This window comes from Balaenoptera musculus, chromosome 10, assembly GCF_009873245.2.
Source record: "Balaenoptera musculus isolate JJ_BM4_2016_0621 chromosome 10, mBalMus1.pri.v3, whole genome shotgun sequence".
NCBI lineage: Eukaryota > Metazoa > Chordata > Mammalia > Artiodactyla > Balaenopteridae > Balaenoptera > Balaenoptera musculus.
This window is the reverse complement of record NC_045794.1, coordinates 57148624-57175254: the sequence shown is the minus strand read 5'-3', so window position 1 is coordinate 57175254 and position 26631 is coordinate 57148624. Positions and strand designations below refer to the sequence as shown.

At 40.3% G+C, this 26631-nt stretch overlaps 1 protein-coding gene across 1 annotated transcript in view; it reads right to left on the bottom strand.

The window, feature by feature from the left end:
• KCNMB4 (potassium calcium-activated channel subfamily M regulatory beta subunit 4) overlaps positions 1-26631 on the bottom strand; it is a 68756-nt gene that overhangs the window by 27161 nt on the left and 14964 nt on the right. Inside the window, exon 2 of the mRNA XM_036867324.1 lies at positions 14259-14386. Coding sequence (XP_036723219.1) covers positions 14259-14386 — 128 coding nt within the window. The remainder of the gene's footprint in view (positions 1-14258; positions 14387-26631) is intronic.

Sequence of the window (26631 nt, the reverse complement as noted above, 5' to 3'; positions counted from 1 at the left end):
TTTAACCTTTCAAGTTGAATAAAAACTAATACAAATATTAAAATATAATTGGTAACATCTTTCTAAAAATGCATTACACATTTCCTTGCCTTTTAAGGAGAGTATATTGAACCAAATTTAACTTTTTTGATGACTCAGTGTCATCATTATGAAACTCAGTTACTGTTGAGGTAGGAGGACTGTCTGCTCCTCCACTAAATGGCTCCAGACTGTTAACCATTTGGTTCTTTGCTAATCTTCTTTCTCTCTCACCATTAGGATTTGATCTAGCGATTTGATCTAGCGTCTTAAGCTGTTGTAATTGTACAAACCTTCAGAATCAGGGAATCACAAAATCGTAAAACTTGAGAACTTAGAGGACTCTTAGAGATCATTTAATCTATCAATCTATCAAATTTTGTAGATATGAAAACTAAGCCCTAAGTAAGTGAGCATTCCTTTTCTGATTGACTGCTTTTAACCTTCTATTTTAATGGCTTTCAAACTGTGTTCTAAAGAGCATTCTACTCAACTTTAGCTGGGACCATTATGTTCACCTTTCTCTAAAATGCTAAGGGCAAATTTAAGTTGAAAATATATACTATAGGACCCACATACTCTGAAGGAACTTAAAAATTAGGATATAACTGTTCAGTATCAGAAGTACAATGTATTTATTTTATTTCACAATAAAATCCATTCTTTTTTGTTATTTTTGTGTGTTCCACTGCTTTACTCATCAATCAAATCTCTATTATTTATTCACTCACTCAGCCTCCAATCAGTGAATAACCAGGCTATTCACTGATTAGTTTTTCTACCCCAGTTGTTAGAAATTTACAGAGCAAGGAAAGAAAAGCACATACATTTACTAAGTACTCACTCTAGTGCAGATATGATCCTTTCCAAAACAAAACAAACAAACAAACAAAACCCTTAAGACAGATAACGTTATCCTCATTGTATAGATGAGGAAACCAAGAGCAAGAAGTTCCACAATTTCCCCTAGGTCACATAGTAAGTGGTAGATGTAAACACAGATGCCTACTGCCACATGGTTGCTGCATTAAGGAATTCATAATCTATAAAAGGAGAAAGATACATATTCAACCAACTCTATAACAGTGTGATAAAATCAACCCTAGCCCTGTAGGAGCTCAGAAGAGGAAGTGACTGATTATACCTGAAAAGGTGAGAGAAAGTTACACAGTGGCCTTTGAGGCAAATCTTATTAACAGTAATAAAAATAGGCAGACGCCTGAGTGGAGAAGGTGCTGCTGCCGCCCCCGTCCCCGCCTCCACCCCGGAGCCCGGAGCCCGGAGCCCAGAGCCCGCCACTCTGCGTGGAGCCCACCCATTTCTCCAGTGTGCGTCCCCGTCGTCCCTCCCTCCTCAGCCGCCGGGGCCAGGGTTGAGCGAGACACTCTGCTGGCATCAGGCAAGCAGGATCACAACAACTCATTTTTTCCAGTGAAATAATCCATTCATCAAGGGGAAACTGAATCGGAAAGACATCTTGCCAGCTATGTGGTTTGGAATAGATCAAGGGAGACATGGAAGGGATCTCCATTGACATCAGAAGCTGTGATATCAGGACCTCTTGCTCATCTTCATGTAAGAGTTCAACCTACAGATGCTTTACAAGTCTTACTATTAAAATTACTCCTAGACAGACCTTCAAGATGACGGAGGAGTAATATGTGGAGATCACCTTCCTCCCCACAAATATATCAAAAATATATCTACATGTGGAACAACTCCTACAGAACACCTACTGAACGCTGGCAGAAGACCTCAGACTTCCCAAAAGGCAAGAAATTCCCCACGTACCAGGCCATGTGGCTGACAGGGTCTTGGTACTCCGGCCAGCTGTCAGGCCTGAGCCTCTGAGGTGGGAAGCCGAGTTCAGGACATTGGACCACCAGAGACCTCCCGGCCCCACATAATATCAATCAGTAAGAGCTCTCCCAGAGATCTCCATCTCAACACTAAGACCCAGATCCACTCAATGACCAGCAAGCTCCAGTGCTGGACACCCCGTGCCAAACAACTAGCAAGACAGGAACACAACCCCACCCATTAGCAGAGAGGCTGCCAAAAATCATAATAAGTTCACAGACACCCCAAAACACACCACCGGACATGGTCCTGCCCAACAGAAAGACAAGATCCAGCCTCAAACACCAGAACACAGGCACCAGTCCCCTCCACCAGGAAGCCTACACAACCCACTGAACCAACCTTACCCACTGGGGGCAGACACCAAAAACAGGAACTACAAACGTGCACCCTGCGAAAAGGAGACCCCAAACACAGTAAGTTAAGCAAAATGAGAAGACAGAAAAATACATAGCAGATGAAGGAGCAAGGTAAAAACTCACCAGGCCAAACAAATGAAGAGGAAATAGGCAGTCTACCTGAAAAAGAATTCAGAGTAATGATAGTAAAGATGATCCAAAATCTTGGAAATAGAATGGAGAAAATACAAGAAATGTTTAACAAGGACCTAGAAGAACTAAAGAGCAAACATACAATGATGAACAACACAATAAATGAAATTAAAAATTCTCTAGAAGGAATCAATAGCAGAATAACTAAGGCAGAAGAATGGATAAGTGACCTGGAAGATAAAACTGTGGAAATAACTACCACAGAGAAGAATAAAGAAAAAAGAATGAAAAGAATTGAGGACAGTCTCAGAGGCCTCTGGGACAACATTAAATGCACCAACATTAGAATTATAGGGGTCCCAGAAGAAGAAGAGAAAAAGAAAGGGACTGAGAAAATATTTGAAGAGATTATAGTGGAAAACTTCCCTAACATGGGAAAGGAAATAGTCAATCAAGTCCAGGAAGCACAGAGAGTCCCATACAGGATAAATCCAAGGAGAAACACGCCAAGATACATATTAATCAAACTATCAAAAATTCAATACAAAGAAAAAATATTGAAAGCAGCAAGGGAAAAGCAACAAATAACATACAAGGGAATCCCCATAAGGTTAACAGCTGATCTTTCAGCAGAAACTCTGCAAGCCAGAAGGGAGTGTCAGGACATATTTAAAGTGATGAAAGGGAAAAATCTACAACCAAGATTACTTTACCCAGCAAGGATCTCATTCAGATTTGATGGAGAAATTAAAACCTTTACAGACAAGCTAAAGCTAAGAGAATTCAGCACAAGCAAACGAGCTTTACAACAAATGCTAAAAGAACTTCTCTAGGCAGGAAACACAAGAGAAGGCAAAGACCTACAATAACAAACCCAAAACAATTAAGAAAATGGTTAATAGGAACATACAAATCGATAATTACCTTAAATGTAAATGGAATAAATGCTCCAACCAAAAGACATAGATTGGCTGAATGGACACAAAAACAAGACCCATATATATGCTGTCTACAAGAGACCCACTTCAGACCTAGGGACACATACAGACTGAAAGTGAGGGGATGGAAAAGATATTCCATGCAAATGGAAATCAAAAGAAAGCTGGAGTAGCAATTCTCATATCAGACAAAATAGACTTTAAAATAAAGACTATTACAAGACACAAAGAAGGACACTACATAATGATCAAGGGATCAATCCAAGAAAAAGATATAACAATTGTAAATACTTATGCACCCAACATATGAGCACCTCAATACATAAGGCAAATGCTAACAGCCATAAAAGGGGAAATCGACAGTAACACAATCATAGTAGGGGACTTTAACACCCCACTTTCACCAATGGATAGATCAACCAAAATGAAAGCAAATAAGGAAACACAAGCTTTAAATGACACATTAAACAAGATGGATTTAATAGATATTTATAGGACATTCCATCCAAAAACAACAGAATACACTTTCTTCTCAAGTGCTCATGGAACATTCTCCAGGATAGATCATATCTTGGGTCACAAATCAAGCCTTGGTAAATTTAAGAAAATTTGAAATCGTATCAAGTATCTTTTCCGACCACAACACTATGAGACTACATATCAATTACAGAAAAAAAACTGTAAAAAATACAAACACATGTAGGCTAAACAATACGCTACTAAATAACCAAGAGGTCACTGAAGAAATCAAAGAGGAAATCAAAAAATACCTGGAAACAAATGACAATGAAAACACGACGACCCAAAACCTATGGAATGCAGCAAAAGCAGCTCTAAGAGGGAAGTTTATAGCAATACAATCCTACCTCAAGAAACAAGAAACATCTCAAATAAACAACCTAACCTTACACGTAAAGCAATTAGAGAAAGAAGAACAAAAAAACCCCAAAGTTAGCAGAAGGAAAGAAATCATAAAGATCAGATCAGAAATAAATGAAAAAGAAATGAAGGAAACGATAGCAAACATCAATAAAACTAAAAGCTGGTTCTTTGAGAAGATAAGCAAAATTGATAAACCATTAGCCAGACTCATAAAGAAGAAAAGGGAGAAGACTCAAATCAACAGAATTAGAAATGAAAAAGGAGAAGTAACAACTGACACAGAAGAAATACAAAGGGTCATGAGTGATTACTACAAGCAACTATACGCCAATAAAATGGACAACCTGGAAGAAATGGACAAATTTTTAGAAATGTACAACCTTCCGAGACTGAACCAGGAAGAAATAGAAAATATAAACAGACCAATCACAAGCACTGAAATTGAGACTGTGATTAAAAATCTTCCAACAAACAAAAGCCCAGGACCAGATGGCTTCACAGGCGAATTCTATAAAACATTTAGAGAAGAGCTAACACCTATCCTTCTCAAACTCTTCCAAAATATAGCAGAGGGAGGAACACTCCCAAACTCATTCTATGAGGCCACCATCGCCCTGATACCAAAACCAGACAAAGATGTCAGAAAGAAAGAAAACTATAGGCCAATACCACTGATGAACATAGATGCAAAACTCCTCAACAAAATACTACCAAACAGAATCCAACAGCACATTAAAAGCATCATACACCATGATCAAGTGGGATTTACCCCAAGAATGCAAGGAGTTTCCAATATACACAAATCAATCAATGTGATACACCACATTAACAAATTGAAGGATAAAAACCGTATGATCATCTCAAGAGATGCAGAAAAAGCTTTTGACAAAATTCAACACCGATTTATGATAAAAACTCTCCAGAAAGTAGGCATAGAGGGAACTTACCTCAACATAATAAAGGCCATATATGACAAACGCACAGCCAACATATTTCTCAATGGTGAAAAACTGAAACCATTTCCACTAAGATCAGGAACAAGACAAAGTTGCCCACACTCACCCCTATTATTCAACATAGTTTTGGAAGTTTTAGCCACAGCAATCAGAGAAGAAAAAGAAATAAAAGGAATACAAATTGGAAAGAAGAAGTAAAACTGTCACTGTTTGCAGATGACATGATACTATACATAGAGAATCCTAAAGACGCTACCAGAAAACTACTAGAGCTAATCAATGAATTTGGTAAAGTAGCAGGTACAAAATTAATGCACAGAAATGTCTTGCATTCCTATACACTAACGATGAAAAATCTGAAAGAGAAATTAAGGAAACACTCCCATTTACCACTGCAACAAAAAGAATAAAATACCTAGGAATAAACCTACCTAAGGAGACAAAAGACCTGCATGCAGAAAACTATAAGACACTGATGAAAGAAATTAAAGATGATACAAACAGATGGAGAGATATACCATGTTCTTGGATTGGAAGAATCAACATTGTGAAAATGACTATACTACCCAAAGCAATCTACAGATTCAGTGCAATCCCTATCAAACTACCAATGGCATTTTTCACAGAACTAGAACAAAAAAGTTCACAATTTGTATGGAAACACAAAAGACCCTGAATAGCCTAAGCAATCTTGAGAAAGAAAAATGGAGCTGGAGGAATCACGCTCCCAGACTTCAGACTACACTACAAAGCTACAGGAATCCAGACAGTATGGTACTGGCAGAAAAACAGAAATACAGATCAATGGAACAGGATAGAAAGCCCAGAGATAAACTCATGCACATATGGTCACCCTATCTTTGATAAAGGAGGCAAGAATATACAATGGAGAAAAGACAGCCTCTTCAATAAGTGGTGCTTGGAAAACGGGACAGCTACATGGAAAAGAATGAAATTAGAACACTCCCTAACACCATACACAAAAATAAACTCAAAATGGATTAAAGACCTAAACATAAGGCCAGACACTATCAAACTCTTAGAGGAAAACATAGGCAGAACACTCTATGACATAAATCACAGCAAGATCCTTTTTGACCCATCTCCTAGAGAAATGGAAATAAAAACAAAAATAAACAAATGGGACCCAATGAAACTTAAAAGCTTTTGCACAGCAAAGGAAAACATAAGATGAAAAGACAACCCTCAGAATGGGAGAAAATATTTGCAAATGAAGCAACTGACAAAAGATTAATCTCCAAAATATACAAGCCGCTCATGCAGCTAATATCAAAAAAACAAACAACCCAATCCAAAAATGGGTAGAACACCAAAATAGACATTTCTCCCAAGAAGATATACAGATCGCCAACAAACACATGAAAGGATGCTCAACATCACTAATCTTTAGAGAATTGCAAATCAAAACTACAATGAGGTATCACCTCACACCAGTCAGAATGGCCATCATCAAAAAATCTACAAACAATAAATGCTGGAGAGGGTGTGGAGAAAAGGGAACCCTCATACACTGTTGGTGGGAATGTAAATTGATACAGCCACTAAGGAGAACAGTATGGAGGTTCCTTAAAAAACTAAAAACAGAACTACCATATGACCCAGCAATCCCACTATTGGGCATATACCCTGAGAAAACCATAACTCAAAAAGAGTCATGTACCACAATGTTCATTGCAGCACTATTTACAATAGCCAGGACATGGAAGCAACCTAAGTGTCCATCGACAGATGAATGGATAAAGAAGATGTGGCATCTATATACAATGGAATATTACTCAGCGATAAAAAGAAACGAAACTGAGTTTTTTGTAATGAGGTGCATGGACCTAGAGTCTGTCATACAGAGTGAAGCAAGTCAGAAAGAGAAAAACAAATACCATATGCTAACACATATATATGGAATTAAGAAAAAAAAAGAAAAATTGGTTTGATGAACCCAGGGGTAGGACAGAAATAAAGACACTGACGTAGAGAATGGACTTGAGGGCAGGGGGAGGGGGAAGGGTAAGCTGGGACGAAGTGAGAGAGTGGCATGGACATATATATACTACCAAATGTAAAATAGATAGCTAGTGGGAAGCAGCCGCATAGCACAGGGAGATCAGCTTGGGGCTTTGTGACTACCTAGAGGGTTGGGATAGGGAGGGTGGGAGGGAGATGCAAGAGGGAGGGGTATGGGGATATATGTATATGTATAGCTGATTCACTTTGTTATACAGCAGAAACGAACACAACAATGTACAGCAATTATACTCCAATAAAGACGTTTAAAAAAAAGTGTAATAAAAATAATAATAGTAAAAACTTTTATAGGAATTAGTATGGGTAGGCACATGTCATCTCATTGATAACGTCACAATAACCTTATTATTTCTCCCTCTACAAAGGGAATGGAGGCACAGGTAGGTCGGAGTAACATACCCAAGACTACCCATGCTAGAAAGTGGCTAGTTCCAGCATTCCTTCTAGAACCACCATAGTGTGCTAATTCCTAGAAGTGGGAAAAGGTGAAGGAAGAGGAGACAGGGCAAAGGCATGGATATGCATGTGAAACACAGAGTAATCTGAGGTGACTGGAGCAGCTGATATAAAACTGAAAATGTTTAAATCAGGTCATGTCACCACTCCCCATCACTGGCTGCTCACTGAGTTTAAGAGAAATGTAAACCCTGCCTACTCTCTCCAGAGTCAACACTCACCACTCTCCTTCTCTCTTACAGCTCCTCCGTCACACAGGCCTTTCAGTTCCTAAAACTCACCAACCTCTTTCTTGCCTCAGAACCTTTGCACATGGTTGTGTCTCATTCTGAAATACTGTTCCCCTCACTTTTCACCTAGCTAACTCTTGACCATCTTCTGGTCTCTACCTAATTATGATTTACTCATACAGGCCTTCAAAATTCCCCACCTTGTCATAATATCTCATAGCAGCACCCCTGGCTTTTCCTTCATAGCATTTACCCCACTTTGTAATTATCTGTCTAATGGTATGATGACAGACTGTAAGCTCCATGAAGGCATGGATCACGTCTGGTTTGTTTCTTTTTTTTCACCTGATGGACACATGATTAAACAGCAGAAGTTGAACCTAGAATTGGAAGGGCATAGTCTTTATCCAATGAACAATAAGAAGGCAGAAAAATGTAATCAAGGATTGTGACAAAATCAAATATAGACTTAAATAAAGTACAACAAAACCTAGTGTAGTGTAGGTGATGGATGAGAGAAAGGCCAAGCCTAAAAGACCAGTTGAGGGTCACTTCAACTATCTAGATGAGAAACAGTGAGGGCCTCAACCAAGGGAATGAATTCAAGACCTCACAGGTGGTGTGACTGAATTGGTTCATTTGACGGGGTGTGTGTGTGTGTGTGTGTGTGTGTGTGTAAGCCTGCTCTGTGCCCTCTATGAACTATTATCCACTCAGGACGATAAAATAAAGTATTAAAAAGCAGACCCGTATAGAAAGAGACAACGCTCTCCATAAGAGGAAAAGTTCAAAAAATAAAGATCGATCACTCTTCCTTGTCCTTGGATCCAAAGGGAATTAAGGAATGAGTAACCATTTTCCAGGGACACGCCCTCTTCAAGGGGAAGCTGGTGAAAGCAAAGATGAGGGAGGAGAATTGTATGGACAGACTGAGACTACAGAGACACTTTCTAGCAATGGAATGGGGCTTTCAAAACAAACTTGGTAAGGGGGCATCACTCAGGTTTTGCTGAGAAAGGATAAGCCAAGAAAAGGCTAAGAGAAAAAAATGGTATAGGGAGGGTAAGTGTGACCTTACCTAAAGTGTGACCTTAGCAAAAAGTGTAAAATAAAAATCTACACATTGTATGGAGATTGTGAGCCTTGAGGTTGAAGGAGACAACGAGCTGAAAGGGTGTAGAGGAAGATCATGAATGGAGGCAGCCCGGGACAACTTCCACTGAGCCCTGGGCGTGAAGTCACCCCAGCAGCACCTCCTTGGTGCTCCTTGTCCTTCTTGGGTGCAGAAGGAGGGGGCGACTGCATAGGGACTGTCCTGCCATGGCAGGCATGGCTGCTGGCGGCTGCTCTGGCCGCCGCAGATTCTATTCCTGAGTACATCTCACCTAAATAAGGCTTCAACAATGGAAAGCTAAGACTCCAATCATCTTTGTCTTAGATTTTTAAAATAACACCCTTTTCTTGAAAATGGAAACTTCTTGGTACCTCTTCTCCCTAATTTCCCGAATTTGAGTGAAATCTAAAGGTTACTTTAAATATAAAGTTCATCTGATCAAGAGCATCTGGGAGTCTCTACAGTAAGTCTATTTTTATTTCATATTTAGCAGTAGTAAAAAGTGTACTAAGAGTAGATGGCACCAAGGAGCTGCCATTTTTCACACCTACAACCAGCATTCTTGTTTCCTCTTGCAAATGTCACAGTAAAAGAGCCAAAACTCCAAAGTTCTGTTTTCCCAAAGTCACTTAAAAATTATGTCTTGAGTGCTTCTGAGTTGTGACAGGCCACCCCCACTTCTATCTACACCCCGACAGTCTGAAAATGGGACCGCCAGATGATGGATAAGGAATGGGTATCCGTTCTGAAGGAGGAACGGTGGGCTTCAAAGTGCTGCTACTAAAGTTAATACAATTGATGCATCATGCAGGGTGAGCTCTTTGCAGAGAGTTCTCACTATTCCAGGGAATGGTCCTGCTTGGTTGGGCTCTGAAGGTAAGCCAGAGTTCACGCCCTAAGAGGAGGCCAAATGGGGTTGCCAGCCTTTAGAAAACTCGGTGCCTGAGTGGCGAGTGAGGGGAAGTTAAGAAGATGACCAGCAGCTGGGCAGGACAGCCCGTGGGAGGGGGCACCTGTCTGCTTCCACCCGCAAGCTAAGGTCATGGATGCTCGGAAACCAGCTTCTGGTCCAGCGCTTGGAAGCGTAAAGGCTCACCTGGTTCAGACAGTGGTGGGTTCAGCATCAAACTGTCCTGACTGCTGGTGCCCATTTCCTGTTGCTGTGCTCCCACCTCACAGAAAAACATGTCCCCACTTAACCTTTTTATTTCATCTTATCTTGTTTTCTTCAGGGCGTGTTCCCTTTTTGCCTTATTTACTATCTGTAGTCAATGTTTCCTTCTTCCTCAGCAGTTTTAGTCCATACCTGTCTCATTTCTCTGTATCCATTCCTGTTTCCCTCTCAGTTACTCATCTCCTCCCCCAAATTCTTTTTCCAGTCATGGCAAACTTCTTGAAAAAGGAGTCTGCACTTCGTAAAGCCTTCACAGTCTCACCTCAGGCTAATACAAAATGATTTCAAACCCTGTGCTTTAAGACAGTACCTAAACCGTGTTCACAAAGATCACTCACACACTCCTAATTGCCACAGCTGATGACTTCTCAGTAGTCTGTCTTGATTACCGCTTTCCCCTTAAAACACTCCCCCTTCCAAGTCTTTTCACTTTCCTCTCAACATCTGGCCACTCTTTCTCCATCTCTTCCCCTCATACCGTCAACACAGAGGATCCCACGATTCTCTCAACATTTCTCTCCTCACTCCAGTATGCATTATGCATTCTTTCTCCTTGCTTCAGCTACAGCTTGTGTGCCAGTGATTCCCAGATTCGTATAACACTGACCCTGACCTCTTGCTCCTGAACTAAAAGCTTGTACTTCTACCTCTTTCTTTTGGATATCTTACAAGACCCTCAAATTCAACACTCAGAGCTAGACTCTCCTCACACTCAGTCAAATGTGGTACCTCCCTTTTCCTCATCACGTGGTCATCAAGTTCTGGTGATTGTAACTCCAAATGTCTTTCTGATGTACCCCTCCGTGAGCTACTTCCATTACCTCTACTCTCGTCTAGGCCCTCAAACTGCTTTAACGGGACAAGAAGATGGTTAATAGAAGGAGCTTTGGGAATCAGACTAGCTGGATTCTGGGTTTTTTCACTTAAAGACTTCAGATGGAGTCTTTAAGACTCCGTTTTCTCACTTGTCAAGTGTCTTGGTTTCAGAATTTAGAACTATTATAAGAAATTTGGTGATCTAACCAAAATGTTATTCACAAAGGTTGGCCCATGGTAGCCACTCAAAATGTTATGTTTTTCACTCAGTACTCTCCTTACTTCCTCCCATCTCTGAGTTGGAGCTCCCGCCTTTAGCCCATCTCTCCTCTCCAATACACATTCAACTCTCACACCAATTACTTTCTAAATCAGAGATCTACTCACGTCAGTCTTTGGTTCAAAAAAAAAAAAAAAAAAAACTTTTCACAAATTTTCATTGCCCATATGACAAAGACCATCTCCTTAGTTTGGCATTTTTGACCCTTTAGAAATCTAACCCCAAGCTACCTTTCCAGCTTACAGATTCACCACTCCTTATTTCATAACCTATTACCTAATGTACCTTACATTGTCAAGCTTGGTTTCTTTATCGCAGCCACCCTATCTTCAAGGTCTTCCTCCCTTTCATTTCTAGCTGATGAAGTCATACTTATATTTGCATAAGCATCTGTTTCCCCCAATAAAGTCTAATTCCTTGGAAGCAAAGAACCTGCCTTATTATTCTGACACATTGCATTCATTGATACATTCATTCACCAAACATTTTTAAACTGAGAACCAGGCACTGTGCGAAGTGCTAGGGATCCAAAGCCAAAGAAGATACAGCCCACACCATTAACCAGTAGACAGTCTGGTTGGGAAGATCGGCATACAAACAATTCCAGTAGAGGGTGACAGGTGAGAGGATAGAGCAGTGGCTCTCGATCCTGGTCGTATATTAGAATCCCTGGAACCAATTTTTTAATCAGTTTAAAAGAATGCTAATGCCTAGGTTCAACCACCAAAAATTCTAATTTAATTGGTCTGTGATGCGTTTTTTTAAAAGCTCTTCTGGTATAGTTACGATAGTGAGGATTGCAAACCTCTGAGAAAGAGCTCTATACACAACATGGGAGATATACCTTATAGCTGGCACTTTTGGTTGTTCCACAAATTCTGCCCCCTTCCGTACAACCTTCCTCCACATGATTTAGGAGACATTGCCTTATCCCCATCTCAGAGGTAGATTCTAACTGGTCTTTCTTGTGATTGGTTTAGGTGTAGGCAAGGACACCTGAGGGGAGGCTGGCTGTGGGAAGTTGGGAAAAGGTTTCCTAATCTTAAGAAAAATATACCAGAAGAGATAGGTTTCTTTCTGCCTTTGGACACTGCTGTGCCTGGTTGTGACATCTGGAACCACAGCAACCATACTGTATCCATGAGGGGAGCCACCAGAACGTAAAACTGAGATCTAGAAAGGAGCAGCATTCTTGATGACACTGTCAAGTCATTGTATCAAACTACCCTACTATTGGTCCACCTGTGCATTTTTGGATGTGTGAAATAATAAATTTCCTAATTGTTTATGCTATTTTGAGTCAGTTTTCTGTTGACCTGCAGCAGATGGTATCCTAACTGATATACAAATAAACCAGACTTGAAGATCAAGGAAAGCAGTCCGGAGAAGGTGATAATCAGAGGAGAGTCTTCAGCAAGGCAGTCAAGAAGCAGGAGAAGCAAATAAATAGGGATGGATATAAAAGTATAAGATATTCTTGGAACTTCCTATAGTTCAGAATGGCTATTGCAAATAATATGAGTACGGAGATGAAGCTGGAGAGGAGGGAGTCTGGGGCGAGAACTTGAGGAGGCCTGTATGCTGTGAACTAGATTAAATATGGCCACCAAACCGTTGCCACTTCTTCTATCAAGAAGCAGAGTCTATTTCAATACCCCATGAATCTGGCTGGCTTCATGACTTGCTTCGACCAATAGAACATATCAAAAGGGATGTGACGTGAGTTCCAGAGCCAAGGCCTGGCTCTCTTTATACGCTGTCCTGAGGCTGCCATATTGGAAAGAAGGCAATCTAGCCTGCTGGCAGATGAGATGCCAGGTGGAGAACGGAGGTGCCTCAGCTGAGCCAGCACCAAGTGCTGGGCATGTGAGGGGGGGTCCATGCCATCGAGGACCATGCAGCTAGTCCAGCCGTCATGTGAAGAACCAGCAGATGAACTTCCCAGCCAACCCACAGGATCTAAGAAATAGTAAATCACCGTCGCAGTAGGCCACTAGATTTGGGGTGGCTTGTTACACAGCAACAGATACCCGATACATAGGCCATGCCAAGATGTTTGGACTTTACTCTGAAAACTATGAGGAGTAACCTGATTAGACTCATGTTTTAGAAAGATCTCCTTGGCAGCAACGTGGAGAATGTCTTGGAGGTGGGTGCAGGGCAGAGGTAGAAGGACTGGTTAGAAGACTATTGTGTTAATAGGGCTGAGAAATAATATGAATCTGAACTAAAACAGTGGCAGAGGGAAGGCAGAGAAGAGTTAATATAGGGGTAAAATCAACAGGATGGTGAATATAGGTTATAGAGTGTAAAGGAGAAAATGAGTTAAGAATTACTCAAAGTTTCTGAACTCTGTAAACGAGGCGACGATAGTGCCATTCACTAAGAGAGGGAACTATGGGAGGAAGAGAAAGCCTGACCTAACTTTGGAACACCCAAGTGGAGATGTACAGCAAGGAGCTGGGAATACTCAATACGCAATAAATGTTTGATGAACAAATTACTATGGTTAATCTGGTTGGGAACTGAAGTATTCATTGCTATATGGCATAACTTGAGTTCTCTCTAAGACAAGTAAAGTTATAATGGCGTGAACTCATTTTATGGATACTTGGTCAGAACAGAAAGGAAAAAGAAAGATAAGATTTGATGTAGCCCAAAATGCTGATAAATCTGCACATTGTTCAGTTGGTGTGCATTGATCTATAATTCTCAGGGAACATTCCTAGTATACAATGTTCTTACCTAAAGGCACTTTCTTAGTGTATCCAGAGGGTAGACTCTATGATACAGGTTCTCTCTTTTTTGTGGCTGGCAGATTCTTTACATGCCACCCAACCTGTAGAATAAGAAGGGGCTTCCCTAACTACATGTTAGAAAGAGTTGAGACTATCTCCACGTTGTATATTTTGCCAAATGAGCCCACTCTATGATTTACTAATATAATAAACTACAGAGGCTACAAACAACTTTAATATGCACATGTAAATATTGGCTTACCTTTGAAATTGATTAAAATAGCAAGTAAATGGCTGGGAACCAATCTCATCTTTCCAGTACTGTTGCCAATTCATGACACTTTCCAAGTTCTTCTGATTTTCTCTCTTACAGGGAGGGATATAGGAGCACTAACAAAACAGAACACAGAAAGTAAACCTATTATTCTATAGAATATTGAAATATAGTCCTTTTTAATAGACAGATGGCATTATGCTGATGGTAAATCTAATTCTGACGTACTTAATTTTTAACTTAACCAAACTGAAATTCCAAAACTATATTTCAAGTTTTGAATTTGGCGCAATTACAGAAAGTATTCCGATAACAAAAATACAGCCAAAAATAACTTTCAGTCATTACAGTATAAAGATACTTTATAAACAATTAGTTACAATTTATTAGTGAATTTAAAGCGTTATACTCTGTCTTTGAGGGCCTGCCAATCAACAAAGGGAGGTAACACAAAACTTAATTTTTATCCCCAATCTCTAATAAACCTTGATATTTTCTTCTTCCACTTTTAACTAACAAATCAAGCACATAGCTCTCCTCAGATACTGCTCTCAACTGCTGAAACTCCAGTTTTCTTTTCTTACGTTTTCTTGGACAACAAAATCAACAGAAAAGTTCCTCTAAAGTATATGATCAATGCATTTTGCTAACTGATGCCCTTTTCTAGCCATGTCTCTGACAAAGTAGTTCTCTCAGAAGGGACTTTATTACTCTAAGCAATATAGACTCAGCAGAATTAGAAAACTGCTCTTAACCTTAGATGTTAAAATTAACCCTTAGCATTCTAATCCATTTTCTCCATTTCAGTCTTTTATCATGATGATGATCAAGATGAAGATGATGTCAGCTTACAGTTGTTGAGTGTTTACTAGGCAAGACACTGTAATAAGTGCTTAACAGGCCTGACTTCCTGTACTTCCTACAACAATCCTATACTGATCCCCATCCTACAGATGAGGATACTGAGATTTCTGTCAGCTCTACAGCTGGAACTAGAGTCTGGTGATTCATCACATTTTACTCTCAGATGTTTTTACAAAGGTGTTCAGTATTAAGGAGCAGGAAAAAATCCATTAACTCTAGAGTATAATTTGAGTTGCATTATTTTATAGCATATAATTTGTCAATGCCTTATCACTATTTTCTGGTAAAATACAAACTTTTTAGTACGATGTATAAAGCTCTCCATGAGGTCCCTGCCCTGTCCTCGTCCTCACTTGAGCCTGGGATGCAGACGTACAGAAAGACTTGCTCCCAAATCTGCCACATGGAATCACACAGTATCATACTTGTCTGTTTTATGTCAGCCTCTCCAATTTGTTGGCAAGATGGGACAAGGGTTATTTTTTTCTCTTCTGTCTTTAAACTTAGGACTATACCTGATAACAGTGAAGTTTCAAAAATGTTGGTAAAATTAATTAATAATAACACACTTAGATACATCTTATTCAAGATGATGAAGCTATTTTCACAGTGGTTAAACATTTAAAAAAATATATAAACATTTTAAATTTTAGTAAATTTGCTTATTTTTGTTATATGTAACAAATTCACATGTTATGCAAATATCGTCTCAATGCTTGAATCACTGCACATTTATCTTCTGCATATATAGTTTCACTTCTACTAATAACAATAGTATAAAGCTAAAAAGTTTTGTGAAATTATGAATTCTGAGTTCTTCAAAGCAATAGTTGGGCTTAGAAGCAATGGAGACCATTAGATAGGGCTCCAGTCCTATTTTTTGTTACATGTTTAGACTTGAGTAAATCACTTTCTTTTTCTGGATTTCATTTTTTCTAATCTGTTAAATCTCCAAAATAATTTCGATCTCTACATCTCTATGATTCTCTTCTTGGAGATACAAGCAAGAAAGGACCCAGCAGAAGGCAGGACTACAAACACCATTGCAGTGTTTTTCCCAAAAGAGATCCTGACCACTGGGGAGATGGCTGGGAAGCTTGATGAAACCACCATTCCAGCCAGCAAGAAGGACGAGTGTGGCAGGTCTTTACCTGGGGACCTGTATTTTGCATTAGGAAAATGTTCATAAGGGGCCTTTGGTTTTCCTATTGTTTATTTCCTATAATGTGCTGGTCATTTCCTTTCCTTCTGTTAAAAATTCTTTTTCTATATCATGGTCAACTAGTTTGTAAAGTGAGAGTAGGCACCAAATGACTGTGCTCTTCATAGAACGGAGAAATTTCTAGATTTGGAGGCAGAAGCCGTGAGGTATGAAACCCAAAAAATTCATCAGAGCTCTTTTTTGCAATGGCCATACTCAACACAAGAGGTATACTAGACATTTTAGGGAATAACAACGAATAACCAAATGTAATTAAAGCAGATTTTACAATTTTGCAAGTTAACTCAGCCTGAATTCTTTACTATTCAGTTTTGGTGGGGGAGGAAGGAAGAAATGGATTTAAAAGAAACGTTTCTACTGAATGACACTCTATGATCTGACCAGGAGAATCACACCTACGTGTTTCTGAAAAAGTCAAACAAAAACTTTCACTGAGTTTGTAAAGTTTTGTATTAGGTATGTTGTGATTTTATGTGGGATAAAAGAAATGTTTCCTGCCTTTAGGAAACTTTGAGCTGGTATGGATGGATTTTTGGAAGCAAAGTACTCTTTCACGTTGGGGAAAATAACCTGTGATCAAAATTCAAGTATTTTTTCCATGGACTGCATTCTTTCCAAAGAGTATCATAGATTAAATAATGAGCTTACAATACTCCAGCAACTTCTAAAGCTCACATCGTTTTGAAAGGAAAATTGTTAAAAGGCTAAACTTTAGGCTCTTAAAAATCATTACTGTTTATTTTGTTATACCATGATTGTCCATTTAGTCGGTCTTTAAAATTTCTGTGAAGCCTAACTCAGATTCTCCCTAGATTCCGTCTCAATTTTATTTAGTGGATCAGTGTAGATTGTTAGAATTTTTTTTTAAAAAAGCTATAAATGAGAATTCAAAGCAGTGTTCTAGAAAAAAGAATTCGAAAATCAGTCAATAGAGACCTTCCTTTCTAGGTTGTTCAAGTCTGATGGTTTTCCATGCACCAAAATGCTCCTTCATGAATCTCTCTCCTTTGGGGGAGGGGCAAAAATAACAATGTATGTCATATCATCATCATCATCATCATCATTACTATCATCATGTGGCTAACATTTATTCACTATATGTCAAGCATCTCATTAATCCAAATCTCATTTAATTCAAATGAGCAAATATTATAATCACCCCCTTTTTACAGATGAGGAAACTGAGGGACAGAGGGGTTTAAGAAACTTTCCTTAGGTTACAATGGCAAATGGAATAGCTGGGATTCCAACTGCAGAGGATTCTTTTTTTTTTTTTTTTTAATTTTATTTATTTATTTATTTATTTATTTATTTTTGGCTGTGTTGGGTCTTCGTTTCTGTGCAAGGGCTTTCTCTAGTTGCGGCGAGTGGGGGCCACTCTTCATCGCAGTGCGCGGGCCTCTCACTGTCGCAGCCCCTCTTGTTGAGGAGCACAGGCTCCAGATGCGCAGGCTCAGTAGTTGTGGCTCACGGGCCTAGTTGCTCCGCGGCATGTGGGATCCTCCCAGACCAGGGCTTGAACCCGTGTCCCTTGCATTGGCAGGCAGATTCTCAACCACTGCGCCACCAGGGAAGCCCTCTGCAGAGGATTCTTAACCACTGCACCACACTACCTCCCTTTAGGGCGTCCCAGTTTTCTCTCTTTAGAGCCCCCTGATTTGGAGGTAAGGGAGATGTCCCGACTTCTGCACCCCTCTCTTGGAGAAATAGTATAACATTTCTTTGGGAATGGAATGGGTGTAGTTTTCCTGAGGACTGGTGGGCTGAGGCCATCTGTTGCAGACCTTTGTTTTTCCAATATACTCCCAGAGAAATGCATTGTAAGTCCTTGCTTGTTCCCTTCTGTCTCAATTTGGCTTCAGGGTTGGTTTTTGGTGCCACCGATGTAATTTCACTTCGGTGCATTTATAGACACAATGTGTTTGGTCATGGAGGACAATGAGCATTCCCTTGGAGAAACTTTTTCATACAGTTCTGACCTTTCTTTTTTTTCATTTGCAAAGGCAGCATTTCCCAACTTCTACTATCATTATCGCCCAAATAACCTTCACTAGAGGCTGTGTCATTTGCTGCCTAAACTTGCATGAAATCACTTTCTTTAAAAAGTCAGGAGAAAAAGAAGCATGTGAAAAAATATATTTGTTTAGTGCCTACCTTTTAGAAAGAAAATTTGACTTTTGCATTCATGAAGGAAGTTGATGGGATCCAGTGGGCTATTCTGAGTATATTAACATAAAGACTTCCAGTGAGTTTATTAAGGGAAAAACTATCATCACTTGATGTGGAATATTTGATTACGTATGTATTATCACTTATTTTCCATTATCTCATTTTAGGGTTTATCAAGATTTGTAACAGTATTCTTTTTCAGCCTACCACAATGAATTTACATTTTAATAGAATACTTCTTGAGTGGGTTCTTTGTGATGTGTCTTGAGGATTGCATTTCAGTCATGTTGGCAGAGTAGGCAAAATTCACTTTCTTCCTTTACTGAGTCATTTAAAAAAACCATTGCACAAGACACGTGGTCTATTTAAACACTGGGGGCCGGGTTCTATGATAGGCATTACCTAAGAAAGAGAAATGAAGAAACTTTTTGGTTTCAGTTTCTTTCTTGACTTGACTTGGTTAGGGAGGGTAGTACTGAAAGATATAATACTGGAATGGGTTTAGTGGATTCGATACTTTCCAAAGTAAATTATTGGTTAGAAAATGAATTCTTAAAACATTATCTACTGGAACACAGGTTTGATTATATTTTATACCATAATCCTCCATTTTCTGAAATCCTGTAAGACATCCCTGTGTCAGCTATGATTTATAATATTAATGACATTTCTGACAATATAAACATATAATCAGAAAAGCACTAAAAATGAAAAAGAAAAAAGGGGAGTTCCCTGGTGGTCTAGTGGTTAGGATTTGGCACTTTCACAGCCGGGGCCCGGGTTTAATCCCTGGTTGGGGAACTAAGATCCTGCAAGCCACACAGCCAAAAAGAAAGAAAAAGAAAAAGAAAAAAAAGAAAAGCACTGTGGAATAAAAAGTATAACTGAATCATTTATAAACCACACACTATTTCACATGCCTCATGACTTCATTAATTGTGTGCAAACATGCATGTGTGCACACACACACATGCATTCCTTATGAATGTAGGTTAACTGAACAAACATGAAATTATATGTCGGCTAAAAAATTCTAGGGCAGGTGGTTCCAGAATGTACACCCATATCTGAAAGCTAAATAAATGGAAATACTCTTATGGAAGAATTTGGAGGTCAAATACATGGCTTAGAAAATGTGAAAAGTAAGGCTAACTAAGAATAGGAGATGCTAAATTAGCTCTTCAGAGAGAGCAGGCTGGGCAGGTACAGAGAGGTGCCCAGCCCAGAACAGTGTTCATCAAAGTATGGTCCACAGACCACTGACTGTGTCAAAAAGACCCACCCTCCTGAGACTGATTCAGTAGGACTAGGAACCTGCATTTATTTATTTATTTATTTTTGGCTGTGTTGGGTCTTTGTTGCTGTCCGTGGGCTTTCTCTAGTTGCAGTGAGCGGGGTCTACTCTTCGTTGCGGTTCGCGGGCTTCTCATTGCGGTGGCTTCTCTTGTTGTGGAGCACGGGCTCTAGGCGTGCGGGCTTCAGTAGTTGTGTCACGTGGGCTCAGTAGTTGTGGCTCGTGGGCTCTAGAGTGCAGGCTCAGTAGTTGTGGCGCACGGGCTTAGCTGCTCCACGGCATGTGGGATCTTCCTGGACCAGGGCTCGAACCCATGTCCCCTGCATTGGCAGGCGGATTCTTAACCACTGCGCCACCAGGGAAGCCCCAATAAAGCATTCTCGATTGCTGAGTACAGGATACAAAGATTAGATGTTACTCCCAACCCCTCTTCTTCCTCCCCTCCCAGGAGCATGTAGTGCAGTAATGGTAGCATATGCACGAAGTGCTTTGTGATTGCAAAAGAGGAAGCGAACATTTTGGCTTCGGGAGGGGAGGGGTGGAATAAGAGAAGGCTTCACAAAAGAGGTGACACGATTGTGTCTTTAAGGCTGAACAGGAGTTCGCTTCTCAGAGAATGGGTTGGGAAGGTGACAGTCCAAGAAGAAGAAATGGAATGTGATGGATGTTCCAGAAAGACTGAATCATCTAATGTGCTTGAAGGAGAGTGGCATGGGAGACGGCATTGGAAAATGCCCAAATTATCTGAACTACTACTCATGCAGAATTGTTCCTCTGTCCTTGCATGCTCCTGTGAAAAACTGCTCAATACCTCCAGCAGAGTATTCCCACCCACCCCCAACGCTCCTTTAGTTAGAATGTATTACTATGTGTTGATATTACATCTGCACTTTTGTAATGTAACATTATTCATTTAACTTCTGGATTCAAGTAGACTGCTAAAGTTGGTGATATTATTAAAACTGAGAAAAGTTTGGAACAACATTCCACTTTCAAGAGAAAACAGTTCGTTCAGCTCTAGAGCTGGAAAATAAAAATACAGTGTCTTTGCCAAAAATAGAGGTCGAATCTAAATAGAAGTCAGACCAAAACTAGAGGTTTTAATCTGGAAGAAGCTCAATAGTTATTAAGCATGGCAGTACATGTAAAAATTTGTTCAATGGCTTATGATGATAATTTAAAATCCTTGAGGAGATGGCCAATCCTCTTACGACCACACAGAACACAGAAATAAAACAAAACATCTTAAATGCTCATGCATGCCTTCAGCTAGGCTCATAATGTGTGTATATGTGTATATACATATATTTTTAATGAAATATTACAACATCATTTCTGCATGAATGAAACCAACAAGCCCTGTCCATAAGTCCCTAGAACCAGGATTGATAGATGGGGGTGATGAAAAACTGATGCCTCCTATTTGTGGCAGAATGTATTTTCCAAAGATGGCTGCACCAATATCCATCCTATTTTACATGCTCTTACAATGTGACAGTGACACTCCTCTATTCAGGGGTGTGGGTTTCCCTTCCCTAGAACATGGATGAGCCTGTGATTACAGAGAATGTGATGCTATGTGACTTCTAAGGCTAAATCAGAAAAGAGGACATAGCTTCTGCTTGAATCTCTCTCTTGGGAATGCATGCCCTTGGAATTCTGACACTATGCTGTAAGGAAGCCCAAAGTAGCCCATGCAGAGAGATCACATGGAAAGGCCTGTGTGGAGAGGAACCAAGGCCCCAGAGTCAACAGCCAACATCAACTCTCTGATATGAGAGTAAATGAGCCTTCAGATGATTCTAGCCTCCAGCCTTCGAGTATTCTACAAGGACCTCAGACGTCATAGGGCAGAGATAAACTGTCCCCATTGTGCCCTGTTTGTACTTATGACCCACAGAATTTGTGAGCATAATAAAAATGATTTCATCAATCAATGATAATTTTTGACAGTGACTAAGAGATCATAGGACCCATAGGACTAAAAATGTGGAAAACCTTTAAGGTTCTCCTTGATCTACATACCGGAAAAAACCTGAGGTTTGATGAAGTGGAGTCCAATGAGTCACCATGATGTTAAGACAGGACTCCTTACCCAGTCCCCAGACCTAAAGCTCCTTGAATGAAGGAGAGGCTGCTTATCCTTGAAAAAGACCTGTGGCAGCACCTAAAGTAATGCCTACTAAAAATCTTCTCCTACCCTTTCCCAAGAGAACATGCAAACATTTACAAGAGTAGCTGTGCAGTGGGGAAAGGGCAGCCATTTAGAGTATTATTGGACACTGGCTCTGTGCTAACCCTAATCCCTGGGGACACTAAGTATGACTGTGCTCAGAATGTGAGCTCATGGGGTCGGGGAAAATGGAGTTTTGACCTAAGTTGATGTCACAGTGGGTCCAGTGGGGCTTCCCTGGTGGCGCAGTGGTTAAGAATCCGCCTGCCAACGCAGGGGACACAGGTTCAATCTCTGGTCCGGGAAGATCCCACATGCCGTGGAGCAACTAAGCCCGTGCGCCACAACTACTGAGCCTGCGCTCCAGAGCCCATGAGCCACAACTACTGAGCCTGTGTGCCACAACTACTGAAGCCCGCACGTCTAGAGCCCGTGCTCTGCAACAAGAGAAGCCACCACAGTGAGAAGCCCGCGCACCGCAACGAAGAGTAGCCCCCGCTCACCACAACTAGAGAAAGCCCACACGCAGCAATGAAGTCCCAACGCAGCCAAAAATAAATACATTAAATAAATAAATTTTTAAAAAAAAGGGTCCAGTGAGTCCATGAACTCTCCTGTGGTTGATATTCTAAATGTATAAATGCAATATACATGCTTCACACTGGTCGTAATTTCTACCTTGACTTCCTTTACCCATGGAGATACGGCTATTATGGTGGATGACTGAAACTACCTCCTTCCTCCCCAAATAGTAAACCACTACTGCATCCCTAGGGAAGTCACAGAGATTACAGGAGTGGGGATTCCTACCACATTAATGTTTAACTTGCCTATTTGGCTCTTGAAGAAGACATACAAGTCTTGGAGAATGACTGTTCTATTCTATTGTTAAATGAATCAGTGGTAACTCTACTTTCAGTTGCTGTTTCAGATACAGTCTCTTTATTGGAGCAATTAAACTTACCTCCAGAGCCTATTCTATGGTGACTGACCTGGCAAATGCTATCTTCTCCATCCTTGACAGAGAGCACCAGAGAGAGTTTGCTTTTATCTGGCAGAGACAGTGTAGACTCTACTGTCTTACTCAGGTCTACCTCAACTCTCTCTGGACGTCATGCTCTAGTGTGCAGGGACCTTGACCCGTCGCCCTCCCACAGAACATCATACTGTCTGTACATTGATGAGATCATGCTGATCAGAAATCAGGGAGTACAAACTGCCTTAGATTCCTTGGTAAAGTACAGGTGTGCCAGAGGGTGGGAAATGCAGCAGCCTGTTATGTCAGTGATGCTTCTGGGGGTCTCGTGGCACAGGGAATTTCTGGATATCCCCTTCAAAGTGAAAGACAGATTGCTGTACCTTTCATTCCTTAAAACTAAAAAAGAGGCACAATGCTTGATGGATCCTTTATACTTTGGAGGAAACATTTACCCACATTTGGGATTGTTCCTCTGACCCCTTACTGAGTAACCCATTTACCTGCCAGCTTTCAGTGGCAGCCAGAGCAGGAGAACCCGCTCCAGGCACTCCAGGCTACAGAAAGCTCTCTTGATTGACTTCTGTGGCCCAGGGCCTCCAACGGTATCCAAGGGGTCTGTTTCAGATTGGAGAGATAGATGGAGCCTGTAAAGAGCTCTGATAGCATAAATCAAACTCATGCTTTCTTTGACAAATCACTATCCTCCTTTTGAGAAACCCTTGGTTTGTTACTGAATGCCTGAACATGGGACACCCAATCAGCATGTTATCCATTGTATACTGGGCTATTTGACCCGCTGAGACATATAGGCGGGGTTTTCAGGGCTAAAGCAGGTCCTGCAGGCAAATAAGATTCACAAGAAAATGGCTCGCATTCCCAATGCACCTTCTCTTTTGTACTGCGGCTTTCCCCAACTTGTCCTAATGTGCAGTTGTTAATGTGGGCTTGTTTTTCTCATACCAAGACATACATAGCTCCAGGAGTACTCTGCAGTGTGCTAGGGAGTACCTGAAGCCTATGACCAGTTTCGATGGATGAAAAAATTTGAGCTCAGTTTGAGCATAACTTTGAGCACAACTTCTGATTGCTTATTTCTCTTGAAAGGCATGATGTTGAAGGTATAGACCTACACTGATTTACGGGCACTAGATAACAAATAATAAATTGCACTTTGAGTAAACAGATTAGAGTATGTTAAAGCCTCAGAAACAGAACTCTGAACAATACATAAGATCCAAAAGGTATACTTCCCATGCACCCTTTCTCAGGAAGCTACTTGAGGATGTACTCCACCAAAGCAAAGGTATAAAGAGGAAGGCACGGGGTCAAGGAAACAGAGTACCTAACAGAGGAGAGACAGAGCAGGCCTAAGGTGCAACCTAAGCTGAAAGTTCGGTTTGGGGCAGTAAGCTGAAGGAGTTCAGAAAAGTTATGCCAGGCAAGTTTTTTTTAAAAGAGAAAAAAGTAGAATGAAACAGTTATGTGTTATGAATAAGTATATGAAAAACAGTGTGCAAAGGAGTTTTACAATTCTGTGGGAGAATTTTGTTAAAGTAAGAGAAAGGTATACAAGGAAGTAAGAAAATATTATAAGGGGATGATTATCAGCTCAAAGAACATTAAAAAGTTGCAATAAAAACGAACAATACATAGTTAAAATAAGTTAAGCATTCAGTGCTAATTTAGCCAAAAATTATGATATTTAAAGGATGAAGGGAGGAAAAATGAGATGGAATGGGATGGTGTAAGAAAGCTAAATCCTCAGATTCAATCATAGGCAGGCAATTGTGTCTAAAACATATATATCAAACTGACACAGCAGTGTAAAGCAACTATACTCCAATAAAAACAAAAAACAAAAAAATAAAACATATACATCACAGAGCTTACTGTTTAGAAACATGGAGGTAAATACTAGGAAAAACAGAAAACAAAAATAGTTAAATACGGTTGTTTCTGGATGCCAAAAGGGATTGGGACAGAGGAGTCCCAATAGTAGTTCTATTGAGAACTTTCTCCATTTCCTCTATGGTAATTCGTCTACTTTTTTTTTTTTAATCACTATTAGATTGTTTTAGTTTGGAAGTTTGTATTATCCTAGAGAATTACCATATCATCCTATGGTTTCAAATTTACTGGCATTGTATTTGATCAAAGTATTCACTTGAAATTATTTTAACTTTTCCTATATTTACGGTTATTCCCTCATTCTTGTTTCTAATTTTGTGTTTTTGGAGAGCATGTCTTTGGTAACTAAACTTGCTGAGTATTCATATCTGAACTTATCTTTCTGAAAAAAAATTCTGCATTCCCTGAACATGCTCAATAAATCTCCAACGGGAAATTATTTTTTTAAATTTTTTGCCGTGCTGCTCGGCTTGTGGGATCTCAATCTCAGCTCCCTGACCGGGGATTGAACCAGGGCCATGGCAGCGAAAGTCCAGAATCCTAACCACTAGGCCACCAGGGAACTCCCTCCAATGGAAATTTTGAAGCTCTGCAAAATTTTAATGCCATAAATTTGTGTTGTTAATTTTCCACCTAGCGGCTCTGCAAAATCAAATAAGTATCTGTTGAAAAACACTGAAGGGCAAGGTGCTTGACATCAACCAGAAGAAAACAGACATTCAGTACTTCACATGGGCATGGGAGAAAGAAAGCTCAATGGATGGAGGAGGTGGATGCCACCTCGGAACTAAGCAGTAAGTGCATGCACATGCTCACACACACACACACACCCGCCCCCAGTACTGTGTAAAGCCCTCTGACAACTGCACAGAAAGTAAGCTCCAACCCAGCAGGGATTTCTTTTACCACTGCATCCCCAGAACCTAGAATAGTGCCTGCCACATGCAGGTCCTCCATAAACATCTGTTGAATTAATGATTCTACAGATATTTTAAAATAATGCAACCTGTAGAAGATTTGTACAAGTAGATATTTTCCTACCAGCTATGAAGATTAAGGAATGGAGAGTTGGAAATATCGAGATACCAGAAACAAAGCTGTTGTCTCGATATTACAAAGTTTGTGACAAAGTCCCTAAACTCTTTCCTTGTCTGTGAAATTTTCCCTACTTGATGCCTCAGTAATTATTTACAAATGCAAATGCCAAGGTTTATTTATTCCACAAGTATTAATCAATTATACCTTCTTGGATCATATTTATCCATATATTATCTATAACCTATGTTATCAATAATCCTCAGTCTGTGAAGAAACTGAGGATCAAGAGGTTGAGTGATTGGGGGCTTCCCTGGTGGCGCAGTGGTTGGGAATCTGCCTGCCAATGCAGGGGACACGGGTTTGAGCCCTGGTCCAGGAAGATCCCACATGCCACAGAGCAACTAAGCCCACGCACAACTACTGAGCCTGTGCTCTAGAGCCCGCGAGCCACAACTACTGAGCCCGCGTGCCACAACTACTGAAGCCCGTGCGCCTAGAGCCCGTGCTCCACAAGAGAAGCCACCACAATGAGAAGCCTGCGCACCGCAGTGAAGAGTAGCCCCTGTTCGCTGCAACTAGAGAAAGCCCGCTTGCAGCAACGAAGACCCAATGCAGCCAAAAATAAAATAAATAAATTAAAAAAAAAAGAAAAAGATAATTGAGGGATTGTTTAAAAAAAAAGTTTGAATGATTGGCCCAGAGGTGCACACCTAG